General features: G+C 36.7%; 1 protein-coding gene across 2 annotated transcripts in view; it reads right to left on the bottom strand.

Moving 5' to 3' along the window:
• The window catches only part of LOC127012980 (pituitary tumor-transforming gene 1 protein-interacting protein-like), a 33,222-nt gene that overhangs the window by 17,557 nt on the left and 1,783 nt on the right, over positions 1-13,882 (bottom strand). For both annotated transcript variants that reach the window (XM_050891482.1, XM_050891481.1), the window contains exons 2-4: positions 10,277-10,329; positions 5,938-6,046; positions 1,265-1,373 (exon numbers count right to left, since the gene is read on the bottom strand). In XM_050891482.1, coding sequence (XP_050747439.1) covers positions 1,265-1,373; positions 5,938-6,046; positions 10,277-10,329 — 271 coding nt within the window. The remainder of the gene's footprint in view (positions 1-1,264; positions 1,374-5,937; positions 6,047-10,276; positions 10,330-13,882) is intronic.

Here is a 13,882-nt window from a genome sequence, read left to right on the forward strand (position 1 = left end):
TGGCCTACTTAGTTCTTCTGCAGAGGATGCTGGCAGATCTTACATAAAATCTAAAACAGTTCTATACATCTTCAGGGCTTATCAGCACAGGGCTAAAGATTTATCAATTTCTGCACTAGGACAGATTTGGTAGACCAATCTACCAGCAGAACAGGTGCATGCATCTTCCTCAGGGAAAAAGAGAAGGGAATGACACGTTATTTACAATTATTTTCTCCTTTCTTTAAAGCCACAGATGTACCATATTTCTCTGGCTTGAAGGTCAGCACTAAACACTGTACAGTTGCACAAGTTCTTTAAAAAAAAAAAACCTCAAAAGAAGAACAATGAATTACAGGTACTTAAAATAGTATAGAAATTATTTCAGATCAAGAAATAAGGTCCACATTTTGTTCACATGAGAAGTACTGAAGGACAAAAGGAACAGAGCTAGCTGAAACTACACTGCCCAGAAACCTGAGCTCTAAAACTTCAGTGATAGAAGGAAGCATATTGTGCTGTCCCAATAAACAAGGCTTTCCAGGCATTTCATTAGGGAATAAGCACTGATCACTTCACATGGCAACACTGACTTACTTATTTTAGCTACTCATCAACTACCTCCCTCCCTTTGAAGGATATTAGACAATTAGAGAAGCCAGTTTAAAAAAAAAAAAGTTGAAGAGTTTTACAAGTTTTAAAGAACACTTAATTTTTGCAGTATGACTTTACTTTAAGTCACTCTTCATATCTTAGAGCAAAAAAAGTATCATCTTACATTTAGAATATTTTGTTGAACTGGCAAAGACATCTAATCACTTAGATACTGTCTGCTGACAGATCCTAGAGCAAACTCTGAAGCATGGATACCAAGTGCTGTAGGACATTGTTGCTCAGTTACTTGTTACCCACCTCGTCCCTTTTTGCTGTACCATGAGATTGCCTTGAAAGAAATTATTTGTTCCATTATCACAAGAAGCAAGTATTTATTTGGCCATTGAAATATTTCATGTCCAATTTTAATAAGGAAGTGTAAAATGTAGAAATGTAAAGCAATAGTTTACAATAGCAATCTGTGATGCTACCACTAATAATACCACTTCAGTGTCATTCCAGCATCATGTCCAGTGTCATACTGCCTGTCACTAAACACCTCTTTTTGTTGTCTCTCTCAAACAAATATAGCAAAGTGACCAAAATTGCTTCCAAATGAAAAGATTCTTAGTATATTGGTAGGGAAGACCAGCACCCAAAGTTAGTAAAGGAAACAAATATACGTATTTACCTCCTGGAACGCCTTCTGCAGTAACAGCAGTAACAGCAACAGACTGCTATGGACACCAGAATGAGTCCAGCTACTACAGCTATGGCAATAATTAAAGCTTCAAAGTTTACTGAAAAATATGAATATATTCAACTTGTTAGACTCCAGCATTAACATTTGTCTTTCTGATAATTCTTCCCCTCTTTCCCAAGCATTTTTTCATCTCTGTATGCAAAAAAAAAAAAAAAATTAAAAACACAATTCTGTGCAACTACCCCAGTTAAAACTCAGGATATCACATTCGAATTTTGCTACTATGCATAAACTACACCGAACGGACATTAAGTAAAATTGCCCTTTACATATACCAAATTATTAAAAGTCATCCTGTAATACTTGATATGATATATATCTACTGGTGTGATTCCACAGTTCTGTCCTCCCAATCACGACCTTAGCCAATGTACAGCACGAACAAAAAAGTCATATAGAAGCAGCAGCAGTGTACACACGTTACATGCAGCAGTTAGAGAAAGAGCAAAATGAGGATGACAATATCAGAGGATTTGAAGGAGCTAATATAAAACTCTCCATAAAACTTCTTAAGTCATCTTCTATGTCCAAAGAGCGATTAACAAATGGAGAGGGGGTATTATTTTGATAGCACACACTATAACAACTGTAGCTGGTCTAAACCAGGACAGGACTGCATTCATAAAAAAGAATCAGAAACCTGATGTCCTAGGAAAGAGTGAGGCCCAAGAAGAAAGCAAACGGGGATGATACAGGCAAAGCTATAGACACAACTTTGAGGAGTTAAAGGACCCAACAAAGGACAAAATGAAATCATTCAGGGAAGTTGTAACAACAGAGATAATGAAAACTAAACACCCCTCCCCACATATACTCCACACTGTCTATTTTAAAGCATGATGGGGGAAGGGGGCAGGGAAGCTGTCTCTTCTCCCTTCTCCCACATAAATCCCTCTGAACTCTGTCAGATTCAGCAGCTTCATGCTGCTGTAGTAATACAAAGTAGCTGCACAAGCACTTTTTACTGCTTCAGGGTATTAGTGATAAGACAGACAAATTTAGTAAGTGAAGTTCAGAGGGTCTGTCCTCTCTGATCATGTGTACAAGCCAAAGAGTGTTACTTCTCTACAGATCTCATCAACTTATGCCTAGCCAAGGCATATCCTTCACAGATCCTGCCAAAGATTAGATCCCAGTAAATATTTTTGCTTCTGTGTCATAATTTACTGGTGTCCTGGTTTCGGCTGGGACAGAGTTAACTTTCTTTTTAGTAGCTGGTACAGTGCTGTGTTTTGGATTTAGTGTGAGAATGATGTTGATAACACACTGATGTTTTAGTTGTTGCTAAGTAGCGCTTATCTTAAGCCAAGGACTTTTCAGCTTCCTGTGCTCTGCCAGCAAGCAGGTGTGCAAGGAGCTGGGAGGGAGCAGAGCCGGGGCAGCTGACCTGAACTAGCCAAAGAGGTATTCCATACCATGGAACGTCATGCCCAGTATATAAACTGGGGGGAGCTGGCCGGGAGGCGCAGATCGCGGTTCGGGAACTAACTGGGCATCGGTCAGCGGGTGGTGAGCAATTGCATTGTGCATCACTGATTTTTTTTCTTCCCCCCCCCCTTCTTTTGTTGCATTCCTTTTCATTACTATTATTATTATATTTCATTATTACTATTGTTAGTATTATATTTTACTTTAGTTATTAAACTGTTCTTATCTCAACCCACGAGTTTTACTTTTTTTTTTCCTTTGCTTTCCTCCTCCTCACCCCACTGGGAGGGGGAAGCGGCTGCGTGGTGCTTAGTTGCTGACTGGGGTTAAACCACGACAACTGGGTACAGTTTATAATACAGATTAATACATAGTTTCCAGTTACAATACACAAGTAAATTCTGAACATGTAAATTCTGAAAGTAACACATTACACCATACCACATTTCTCATTCTGTTACTTCCCTACAAGTTACAAGCAATTAAATATACTTCATTCAGTGAATTAAAACCAAAAAGTGGTTTTAATTTCCATTTAATTTTTTTAAAAAGTATACTATTTAATTGAAGCAAAAAATATATTTTGAATCTATTAACAAAGTGCAGAAAAAGACTGTCAGTTTTCAGTCTGTATTCCTGTCTCCACTATCTATTTCATTTGCTTATTATTCATGAAAAACAATACAATTAAGCTACTTTGTATTACATTGCTTCTATACCGTTCTTTTTTTCTTCATTGCTGGTTAATAATCTGTCAACATGTCTTATTCCATATAAAATTGTAACTGGAAGCCAGTAATTTGTTTTTGACTTTGAGAGCTGCAATATTCACCTTCATTTTCAGCAACACTGAGCCAACACTCATCTCTTCATTTTATTTGCAGAAAGAAAAAGCACCACCACCACGCTCACAAGGTAATTAATTTTCCTGCTGTGTCCGAAGGGGACAGTCTCAATAAGACTATATATCCCCCCAGCATGCTGCTGCATAAAATTTGTAAAAAATCTATTAAGGAAATGCATATCTGGGTTTTTGTTGTTGTTTTGGGGTTGTTTGGGTTTTTTTCCCCCCACTTTTACTTTTTTGCTGAGAATGTGCTCCATTACAAAACTTTCATTCTGTGTTTAAGCCACATTCACTCTAGAAACACAAATGGCGCCCAAGCTAGAAGCCATTTCTACAGCAGGAGTAAACTGTCAAGAACACCCTTAGTATCAGAAGATACCGGTAATCACTGCTTTGCAAAAGGACATGCATTTCTGTACCGGGTGTGGCTGAGAGAGTTAACTTTCTTCATAGCAGCTGGTATGATGCCATGTTTTGGATTTCTGGCTAAAACAGTGCTGATAACACACCAATGTTTTGGCTGTTGCTGAACAAGCTTGAAGAGCATCAAGATTTTATCCTTTTCCCCCCTCCACTCTGTTCCCTGCAGTGAGTAGGGCTGGAGGTAGGCAAGAGATTGGAGAGGTCAGGAGGGGACACTGCCAGAACAGCTGACCCAAACTGGCCAAAGGGGTCTTCCACACCATATAATGCTGTGGTCAGCAATAAAACCTGAGGTAAAGGAAAAAAGTGGAGGAGGTATCTGGCTTCCAAGGTGACTATTGTTTGGGACTGGCTGGGCATCAGTCTGCCTGTGGGAGGCGGTAAGCAATTTCCTTTTCTTGGTTGTTGGTTTTTTTTTCCTCTCCCCGTTTTTTCCTTCACCTATTAAACCGTCTTTATCTCAATCCATGAGTTTTCTTGCTGTTGTTCTTTCTGTTTTCTTCCCCCATCCTACTGGGGCCAGGGGAGGGAGGGAGCGAGCAGCTGTGTGGGTACTTAGCTGTTGGCAAGAGTCAACCCACCACACTTCCAGAAAAAAGTTTGCTAAACATTTCATAGTAACAGCATTTACTATAATTTTGAAAGCCCAATTTCCTTAAAAGTGTGCCTTATCAGTGAAATTATATACCTTCTGTAGCTCTAAAAAAACTCTAGAAGTCTAAGCATAAATGCTTTCTCTCACAAAACAAAGCACAGAGCCCTTCTGCTAAGAACAAAGAATTGGAAAAGTTCTCCTGTACTGTCCAATCTAGTCCCTCCGTTTGCAGGGATTATATGAAGTGGTAGCATTCAGAAACTCACATGCTCCATTTTAATAGCAATCTTCTACCTCTGCTACTCTAATTTAGACTACTGCATAATCTCACTGCTCTAAGTGTGATAACCTCCTTCTAATTTACAGTTAACATAGTCACTGATAGTTCACCCTCACTTGTTTTTGTCCTTTAGCCTACTGGTGTTCATGAGCAAATACACAGAAAGCAGCAAGCCTTTGCTTTGCTGGACTGAAGCTGTACTCTTATTTCATATGACAAGCTTTCCAATGTCTTATTTGTTCTCTGTTCCAGTCTAGTCTGAATTTAGATCTGTATACACAGTATTGCAAAAATAGCTCCAAAGATTTCACCCCAATGGCAGCATATGCAACATCCTGCATTTTGTAATACAACATGCAAAGCAAAAGGAAATCTAAGAACAATTAAATGATGTAGTACTGCAATCTACGGTGGCACCCTGCAGCTTCCTTTTTAACCTTAACTGCACTGCTTTCAGCACCCACAGACCACATTGTTTTTTCAGTTGTTTAAGCAAAAACAGCATTCAAGAATTTTTGGGTGGCTCCATTCCTGTGGTATTGGTTCACTGCTGCCACTGGAATATACTATAAAAATTGTGGACCAAGGCATATCATCCAACATTTTAAGAAATTTTAAAAAAAGGTAAGAATGGTTGCCTTTTGTCAACAGGGAATGACCTTATTTCTTTGTCCCTCAGAAGTATGGTTTAAGAAACAGGTGAATCCTGACTACGTACATAAAATACTCGGAACATTCCAACATCACTGGTTCCCAGTCTAGACTTTACCATCAACAGAACTTCACTACATAGTAAGTGTTTTAAAGTCATTGGATCAGCATAACTATACTGGCTGTTCACAAAGAACCCTTGACAATGACTGTTTGTAAGTCCAGATGATTAGAGATCATGGTTCCAAACCATAATCACTGCCTCCTCCCCCCACCCCTCCAAATAAATTATCAGGAAACAGCTCTAGTAAGCGGTAGTCTTACTTTAATCATACTCATAAATAATTCTCTACAGCAAAAGTAAAATTAGTACCTACTCCAGCAAACTCCCCATCGAGCATTTGAGAGGGAACATAATGAAGATGGTGGAAGAATGCTTCTTACAGGGTAATCAATACAAGTCTTGTTGGTGTAACACCAAAGGCACTGTGCAAAAGAGAAAAAAAAAGACCAACAAGTTATTGATCTTCAAAAACAGTTTATAATTTAGTGCTTCGCTGCAGACAGAATTCTTAAGTGAGTACAATACTGTACGGATATATTGAAAGTGCTTTGTAGTATAAAACCTACAGAAGTCCTGGTACAATTCCTAAGTAAGCCTAAGCTGAATTGTGAATAAGTACATTTTGTACTTATAGGTAATAAATACCAGCCTGAAAATATTTGGGAACATATTGAGGTACTCTGTATACTTGAGGATAAAATGGCTTTGGGTTTAGAATTACTGAAATTAAGAAGAAATACAAACCAGAAAGCCAACTGTTCAGAATTTTAAAACACCTAGTTTCTTTAAGGAATACAAATACACTTATGATCTTACTTCAGCCCTATATTTGACTACCAACAGAAAGAAAACAATAAAAGAACCCTTACAATTCTACAGGATGTTTTGCTGCAAGGTAAAAAGAGATACAGCCTTATGCAATCTGTGTTGCAAAGTACCTTGGATACCTTAATTGTGCACACTTACGTACCTGGATATTTTTAAAGTTTCTTACGTGTATTTTAGTTACAATACCAGCACAAGATTTCTGCTTTTTATGCCACCACTAAGCATCAAGCTTAAGTTTTGTTCTTCATCTGTTAAAATAAATACTCATTCAAAATTCCTTTACCACACAACTCAACCAGTGAAGAAGTTTTGGATGACAGTAAAAGGAATCCTTGACAGAACAGGGTTTTTTAGGATTCATTATAGAAAGAGCTCATCCAGGAACTATGCTTTATCTAACAGTACTATCAAGAACATCTCTGTCATACATCCTCAGTTACACAAAGTCTGTTATCTTGCTCTAAAGGGTTAGAAAACGTTAAGTCAAAGGAAACCGTTTGTAGTAGATTCTGCTCTCTTGAAAAATGTGAAGAGACAAGAAAAATGTATTCATATTTTGTAGTTGGTAGACTGTACAGGTCAAACGTCCCCATAAAGACAAATCAACAAAAATAATTAAGAATGTAGAATAATCTTTGCAAAACCCTGCCCTCCTGAGTTTTAACTTGAAGCAAGGATGTTAGATGAGAACATGCTTATTTTTGTTGGATCAATTATTTAATAAGAATTAACATTTCAAAAATAATGACTAATAGGGGGCAGACTAAAAGTCATTGCTAAACTTTGTTTGAATGTAATGTTGACCCTATTTTGAGTAGCAGGCTGGTCTAGATGACTCATGAGGTCTCTTCTAACCTGAATGACCCTATACTGTTGGTGACAACTAGGAGCACAGAAAGGCCAACTGTATCACTCTGATGGAGACTACTGCATGTAACTATTAAAAACATGTGTAGCCCAAAAGGCAAGACCTGATACAGCTACTGATTGGTGCAGAGGCTGAAGTAAGAGAAAATATTTCAATTGACTCATTCCCAATGCTAAAAATTGAGCCAATTGTCAAAATCAGGTTAGAAAAAAAGAAAAAAGTCTAAACACCCGACGGTGAAACATTTCCCTAACTTTGATCCTCATCTACATAACCTAAAAATGAAGACTGAAAAGATTTTATTTATTTAGAGGTAAACCATATATCCTTTACAGAGTATGCTAGGAACCACATTCACACTGATGGATATGACGGACTTTTAGTAGAGTCTCACATGGATAATGAAGTACAATATCATTAATTCAGTCCACACTCATTTTAAGGACATTCTCGGTATTAAAAGAGATAAGATAGTAACTACGAACACAAAATGAATGCTTCGTCCTCTATAATCAGATAGATGTATGCAAGTGACTATTATCCCCACCTTTCCTTAAAAAAAATTGGCTATATTTATTGATTATGTAATTTCCTATAGCTGTTGTTAGCTCCTTTTTTTTAATGCCTAGCTTGCCTAAAATCCATTTTCCAGAAGAATTTAGATTCCATACATTTGTTTTTAGGACAAAGATGAGAATGACAAAAATAAATAGCTGAGGGGAAAAGCATGTTGGTAGACTACTCAGAAGTTAAAAATGAGACTTTGGAAAATTCTCCAGAATGCTGAGGCTCTACACATGCACACAGATTTTAAAACTTAGTGCTATCTTTAACTAGTGCTTGCATTACATATTTTGTCTTACACACTGTCACATGAGTTAGAAACATAAAGAGAAAACTCTCTCAAGATGTTAATCAATAAATATTTATACATTATCTGGTAACAGATAAAGTTCTCAAATTTTAATACACCTGGTAATCTGCTAGTCATAGCAGTAAAGATTTCTTTGAAGTAAATAAATTAAGTTTCAGGATTCAATAGCTCTAATCAAAATCCTTATGTGTTATTTTTCAATATACTATATTGTAAGGAATAAGATGAAATGCAACAGCATATTTATAAAATTACCACTCAGAACTTATTGATAAAAACATGAGAAAATAGGTATTCATCAACTCTAAAGACCAACCCAAAAGACCAACCCAATTATAATTATGATAAACAAAATTTGAGCATTTTGAATTATAATTCTATTTAACTGAACTAAATTACCACATTTTAGGGTTTGTTTGGAATGGGTTTTATCTATTCACCAAATGTTTAATCTTCATTTTTATCTCCTCCTGCTGCTATCTATATTATCACCAATATAAAACTTGATTTTTTTTTTCTACTGAAGCAATTAAACAAGGTAATTTCAGCAATTCGTTGCTTTTGTATTGCTCACACAAATGCTAATGGCTTTGTTCTGTAGCCTTTTTTTTTTTTTTTAATGTATGTGTGAATTGTGTGAATCAAGTCTAAACTCCTTTCAAGGTTAACACTGATGCTATTGAAGCAGTTGCCCTGAATCATCCATCATTCTGTCACCAAAACAAGCCTGGACACTGTCACTGGTTTAACAGATTCTGAAAATAATGTACTGATAACTGTTAGTGTCTTCAGTACACAAACACAGCTAAAGGATTTATTTCTCTCACAAGGTGAACACATAGCTTTCCAGTTAATAAAAGTTGTGCTCATGTACCTGTGGCAGCAGCAGCAGCACTTACTTGAAGTAACAGTCACACCAGTGGTAGTGCTGAACGTTTGATCTTTAATGACCCATATTTTCCACTTCCTACTTTATACTTTTGAAGATGAACAATTCTTTACACAATGCCATGCTTATGACAACAAATACACAGGTCTGACAACACACAATAGCCAAATCAATACAAGGCAATTTATATTTTTCCATTAAAGAAGCCAAAAGATGCATAAGAAGCATAAAACAGGTAAGTTTAGATATTTCTCAATTTCCCCTACTGAAACAGTTTTTCAGTAACTTATGTAACTTAAGACTCTTGAAATATTTCCTTTCAGTGACATCTGAAGTTAGAATTCGAGACAATCTCTCACTTTAAGTAAGGGAATTTCTTCTACTCTGCAGAGACAGACACCTTTTGCATACTTATCACAACCCTTATTGCGGAGCTAAAAAGGTTTTGAGCAAAGGACAGAGAAACAAGTTCTACTGTTTTAAATGTCTGCCTTATTGCAATCTCATTGGAAATCTAAACACTTTGCTACCAGAACGGAGATCTAGCCTGGCAGTCTTAAGCACTAACCGTCTGATGTAGTCAGTGGAGAGGCCAACATGTCTGAACATCTACAAAGCACTGATCCAGTCTGCCTCAGTTAAATGCATTGCTTGGGGCATCTCCAGAGAAAGGCATTTCTAGTTTATTTACATGAATTTCCTAGTTCTCCTATTCAGCATACAAGAAATGCAAGGCTTTTTAGCCATATAAGATTCAGTTTATCTAGCCCTTGTATAAGATGGAAATTTAACTAAGTGCTGCTTGCAAAATGAGGACATCAGCAACATTAACTCGCTCAGCTATGCTGTGAAAGCACTGAGTGCACACTGAAACTGGAAGCCTGGATTCTACACTGTCTCTCCTCTCCAGACAAAGCAGAGAAATACTCTGAGTGACCAAATCATGGAGCAACCCTGGCAAAGTGAAAGCACACTGGCATCGAGTGTGACAGAGGGGAAGTAGCACATCAGTAGACTCTACCATTTAAATAAGAACATAGACTTCCTCTTATTAAGGGTAGTTTGACTAGATTCATCATTAAAAACAAAACCAAACCCCCACCAAATAGCCAAACCAATCCCAACAATCTGACTTCATATTAAATGGAAAAATCACCAAATTCTCAGTCAAAAAAGGATGTCAAAAATCTTACCGAAACATTTTTTAGACATTCTTCACAGGACGTATGGGAAAACTCTGAACATGCTAGAAAAAAACAACACAAAACACAGACAGATGATATATTTATTTTTTCTCAGTAATGTCAAGCATTTAACACAATATTTAGCCTTTTCTTTTTTTCTACTTCTAGATAAAGCAACAATTTTGATGGCAGTAATGAAAGCTCATTATTCCCATTTCAGGAGAACTGTAGCAAACAGATACAAACCAGTTAAGTTTGACTTCTGACACAGGAAAACGATTTAAGCTTACCTGTAACTTCAATTTGCTTTCTCTAAGGACAACACAGGAAATATAACCCAAGAGCTTCCCTGTGTCTCTGCTGAAGTTCTAAGACATTTACATGTTAATTTAGAGAACGTTCCAAGTTTTGCAGCTTTGGAAGCCTAGCAAAGGCTGACCCTTGCCTAGGGTTGGTCCCCCTTCCATAGATATTAACCTTTTTCTGGGGAAAAGTAGTTTTTGAAAAATAAAGCTCTCCAAATAACATGATTTTAAATCACAATTAAAAAATATTTCCAAACATAGGACACAAAGTCATTTTGTAAGAGGTCAACAAGAACTCTGACAGAAGTTTGAAAATCCAAGTGATGCAGAAGGAGTTAATTCATATTTTCTTTGGACTTTAAAAAACATCTTCTATCCTAAAAAAAAGAAAGTATTTACTGGTGTTCATATTCCCAGAGGATTACAGCCAAAGGCTACGACTTTCATTTAGAAGTACTGAATGCTTATTGTCTTAAGACTGGTCTTTTTCATCCACAACCTAGGGGTAATTTGTCGCCCACATGACCGTGGCTTTTCTTCCAGTAATTGAACCTGGCTTTTCTTTCAGTAGTTGAAATTCCCATAACAATTTTTAATACTATTTAATGAAACGAACTTCTGATTATTTCCATATATATCATATAAATATGAGGGGAAAATAGCTCCGAACCAGGAATCCAATTCTACTTTTAATGAATAACAGTGCATTAGTCATAAGCAGTTATCTATTTGAGCTAAATTCTTGGCATGCTTTGGGATAACTACATATTTTAATGTTTTCTTTTCATAATTCAGTATTATACCTTTCTGGTACTAATTCTTAACCCTAAATGCATTTTATGTACCAGTATATTTAGCTGTAATTAATGTATGTTTAGAAAAAACACTTACTAGTTTATCCGGTACCAATTAATATTGGCACTGGTACCAATCAACTGAGAAACAGCCCAAGCATTAAGGCCCATATACCAATTCATGGAATAACACGTGAAAGGAAGATTCAGAAATAGCTGTCAGTTTAAACTCAAAAATTTTCAAATGGAATTATTCCACATGGAGCACTACCATGCTTATTATAAAAATACTTCATTACATTTTCAATTTAAGATTTAAAACACCTAAACAAACCAGCCTTCTGAACGTGAATTAGCGAGGTACTATCAGAAGCGTGCAAGTACACCAAGGACTTCTAAAAACTTGGTTTAGGTTACATTTTCAGTAACTGAATCATCTACAGCAAAATGAAGAAATGTAACGTTCCTTAGATTCTTATCAAAGGAGGTAATCTCACAAGCTTTTCATGCTGTTTATCTTCTTTAACTGCCTTCCTACTGACACATTATAGCAGATAACCTATATTGGCATATAACCAAAAGACTGGGGCTTAAATTATAAAAAAAATTAGACTTCTATTATTTATGTTTATTTTAAAGAACAGCATAGAAGCGTCTTAATGAAAAATACTTCAAATATATGTCCTGGTTTCGGCTGGGACAGAGTTAACTCTCTTCTTAGTAGCTGGTACAGTGCTGTGTTTTGGATTTAGTGTGAGAATAATGTTGATAACACTCTGATGTTTTAGTTGTTGCTAAGTAGCGCTTATCCTTAGTCAAGGATTTTTCAGCTTCCCATGCTCTGCCAGCAAGCAGGTGTGCAAGAAGCTGGGAGGGAGCAGAGCCGGGGCAGCTGACCTGAACTAGCCAAAGGGGTATTCCATACCGTAAAACATCATGCCCAGTATATAAACAGGGGGGAGTTGGCCGGGAGGCGTGGATCGTGGCTCGGGAACTAACTGGGCATCGGTCAGCAGGTGGTGAGCAATTGCATTGTGCATCACTGGTTTTTTTCTCCCCCCTCCCCTTCCTTTTTTTTTTTGTTATATTCCTTTTCATTACTATTATTATTATTATATTTCATTATTACTATTGTTAGTATTATATTTTACTTTAGTTATTAAACTGTTCTTATCTCAACCCATGAGTTTTACTTTTTTTTCCTTCCTCTCCTCCTCCTCACCCCACTGGGAGGGGGAGGGGAAACGGCTGCGTGGTGCTTAGTTGCTGACTGGGGTTAAACCACAACAATATATCATCACAACATACATCTCAAATCAAAACATCTTTACGTACTGCTGTTACAAAATGTTACATTACCATGAGTGAAAAAAAATTTTTTTTTTGCATTCTGCTTTATATATTTCTCTGGGTCACGTAACTTACAAAGATATGTAAGTTTCCCACCAGTTACAGTGTTCTCCACAAGAGCAGAGGATAGAACAAAACACCTCTCAAACTGAAAAAGAAGAAAAACCCTACAAACAACCTCTCCAATCCACCTTGCTAAAGCATTATGTGTACCAGCACATTAAACAAAAACAACTTTGATTTTTTTTTTATTCAAACAGATATCAAGTTGACAGTCTCCCTCTAATATTTCAAGGGACTACTGTATTATCTTTATCAGGGAAAAAAAAAAAAATGTCAGCCATAGCACCACTACCAACAATAATTCACATTGTATTTTAAACAGTATTTATGAAGCATAATCATTCCTTCCATACTGGCATATAACATCAGCATTAATCATCTAACATGTAATAAAATGAGAAATAATTTTTACATACCAAGCCTGGTTTATCAAAGTAATGCTTCCGCTGCTTGGTAAGTGGTGGAATTTTTACCAAAATAGTTTAGTGTAACACCTTGTAGAGAGTGAACTGTAGCTGTACGAAGATTATATTCTCACAAGATAAGAAAAAGCTATCACTGTTCATGCATTATTTTTTTACAACTAGAATTCTACCCACACATACAGGAATTGTACTAAGTTAATTACACACAAATTATCTGTATGACCTCACTTTCTAGGAGACACACTCATGGACCAGGGTAACAATGCACAAATACAGAACAAAGGCTGTTCCTCCACAAAATACAGGTAAAACAGAATAACACTGACAATAAAACTTTATCATGTTTAAAAACAGCTTCCCCCCCTCCCCTTTCCAATATGTATTTGTGCATGAAGGTAGAATATGCAGAGGTTTGGGGTTTTTTGGTTTTTTGTTTTATTTTTTTTTTTTTTTAGGAAGACAGGGCTCTATACCAGCCTACATTAAGGACTGAGGACTACCATACAACCTTAAGATCAGTGACTTGGGGGGGGAGGCACCTCTTACTATTCCTCTGAAAAAAACCAATGTGACTGCTCAGACAGTCAGACACCATTCAAGACCTACACTAAGCTTATTCATAGCTAGTTTATTTTAATGTGTTCTCTGCCCCCGTTCTCAGGACAACACTGTTCTTCC

The sequence above is a fragment of the Gymnogyps californianus genome, chromosome 2 (assembly GCF_018139145.2).
Source record: "Gymnogyps californianus isolate 813 chromosome 2, ASM1813914v2, whole genome shotgun sequence".
Taxonomy (NCBI): Eukaryota; Metazoa; Chordata; class Aves; order Accipitriformes; family Cathartidae; genus Gymnogyps; species Gymnogyps californianus.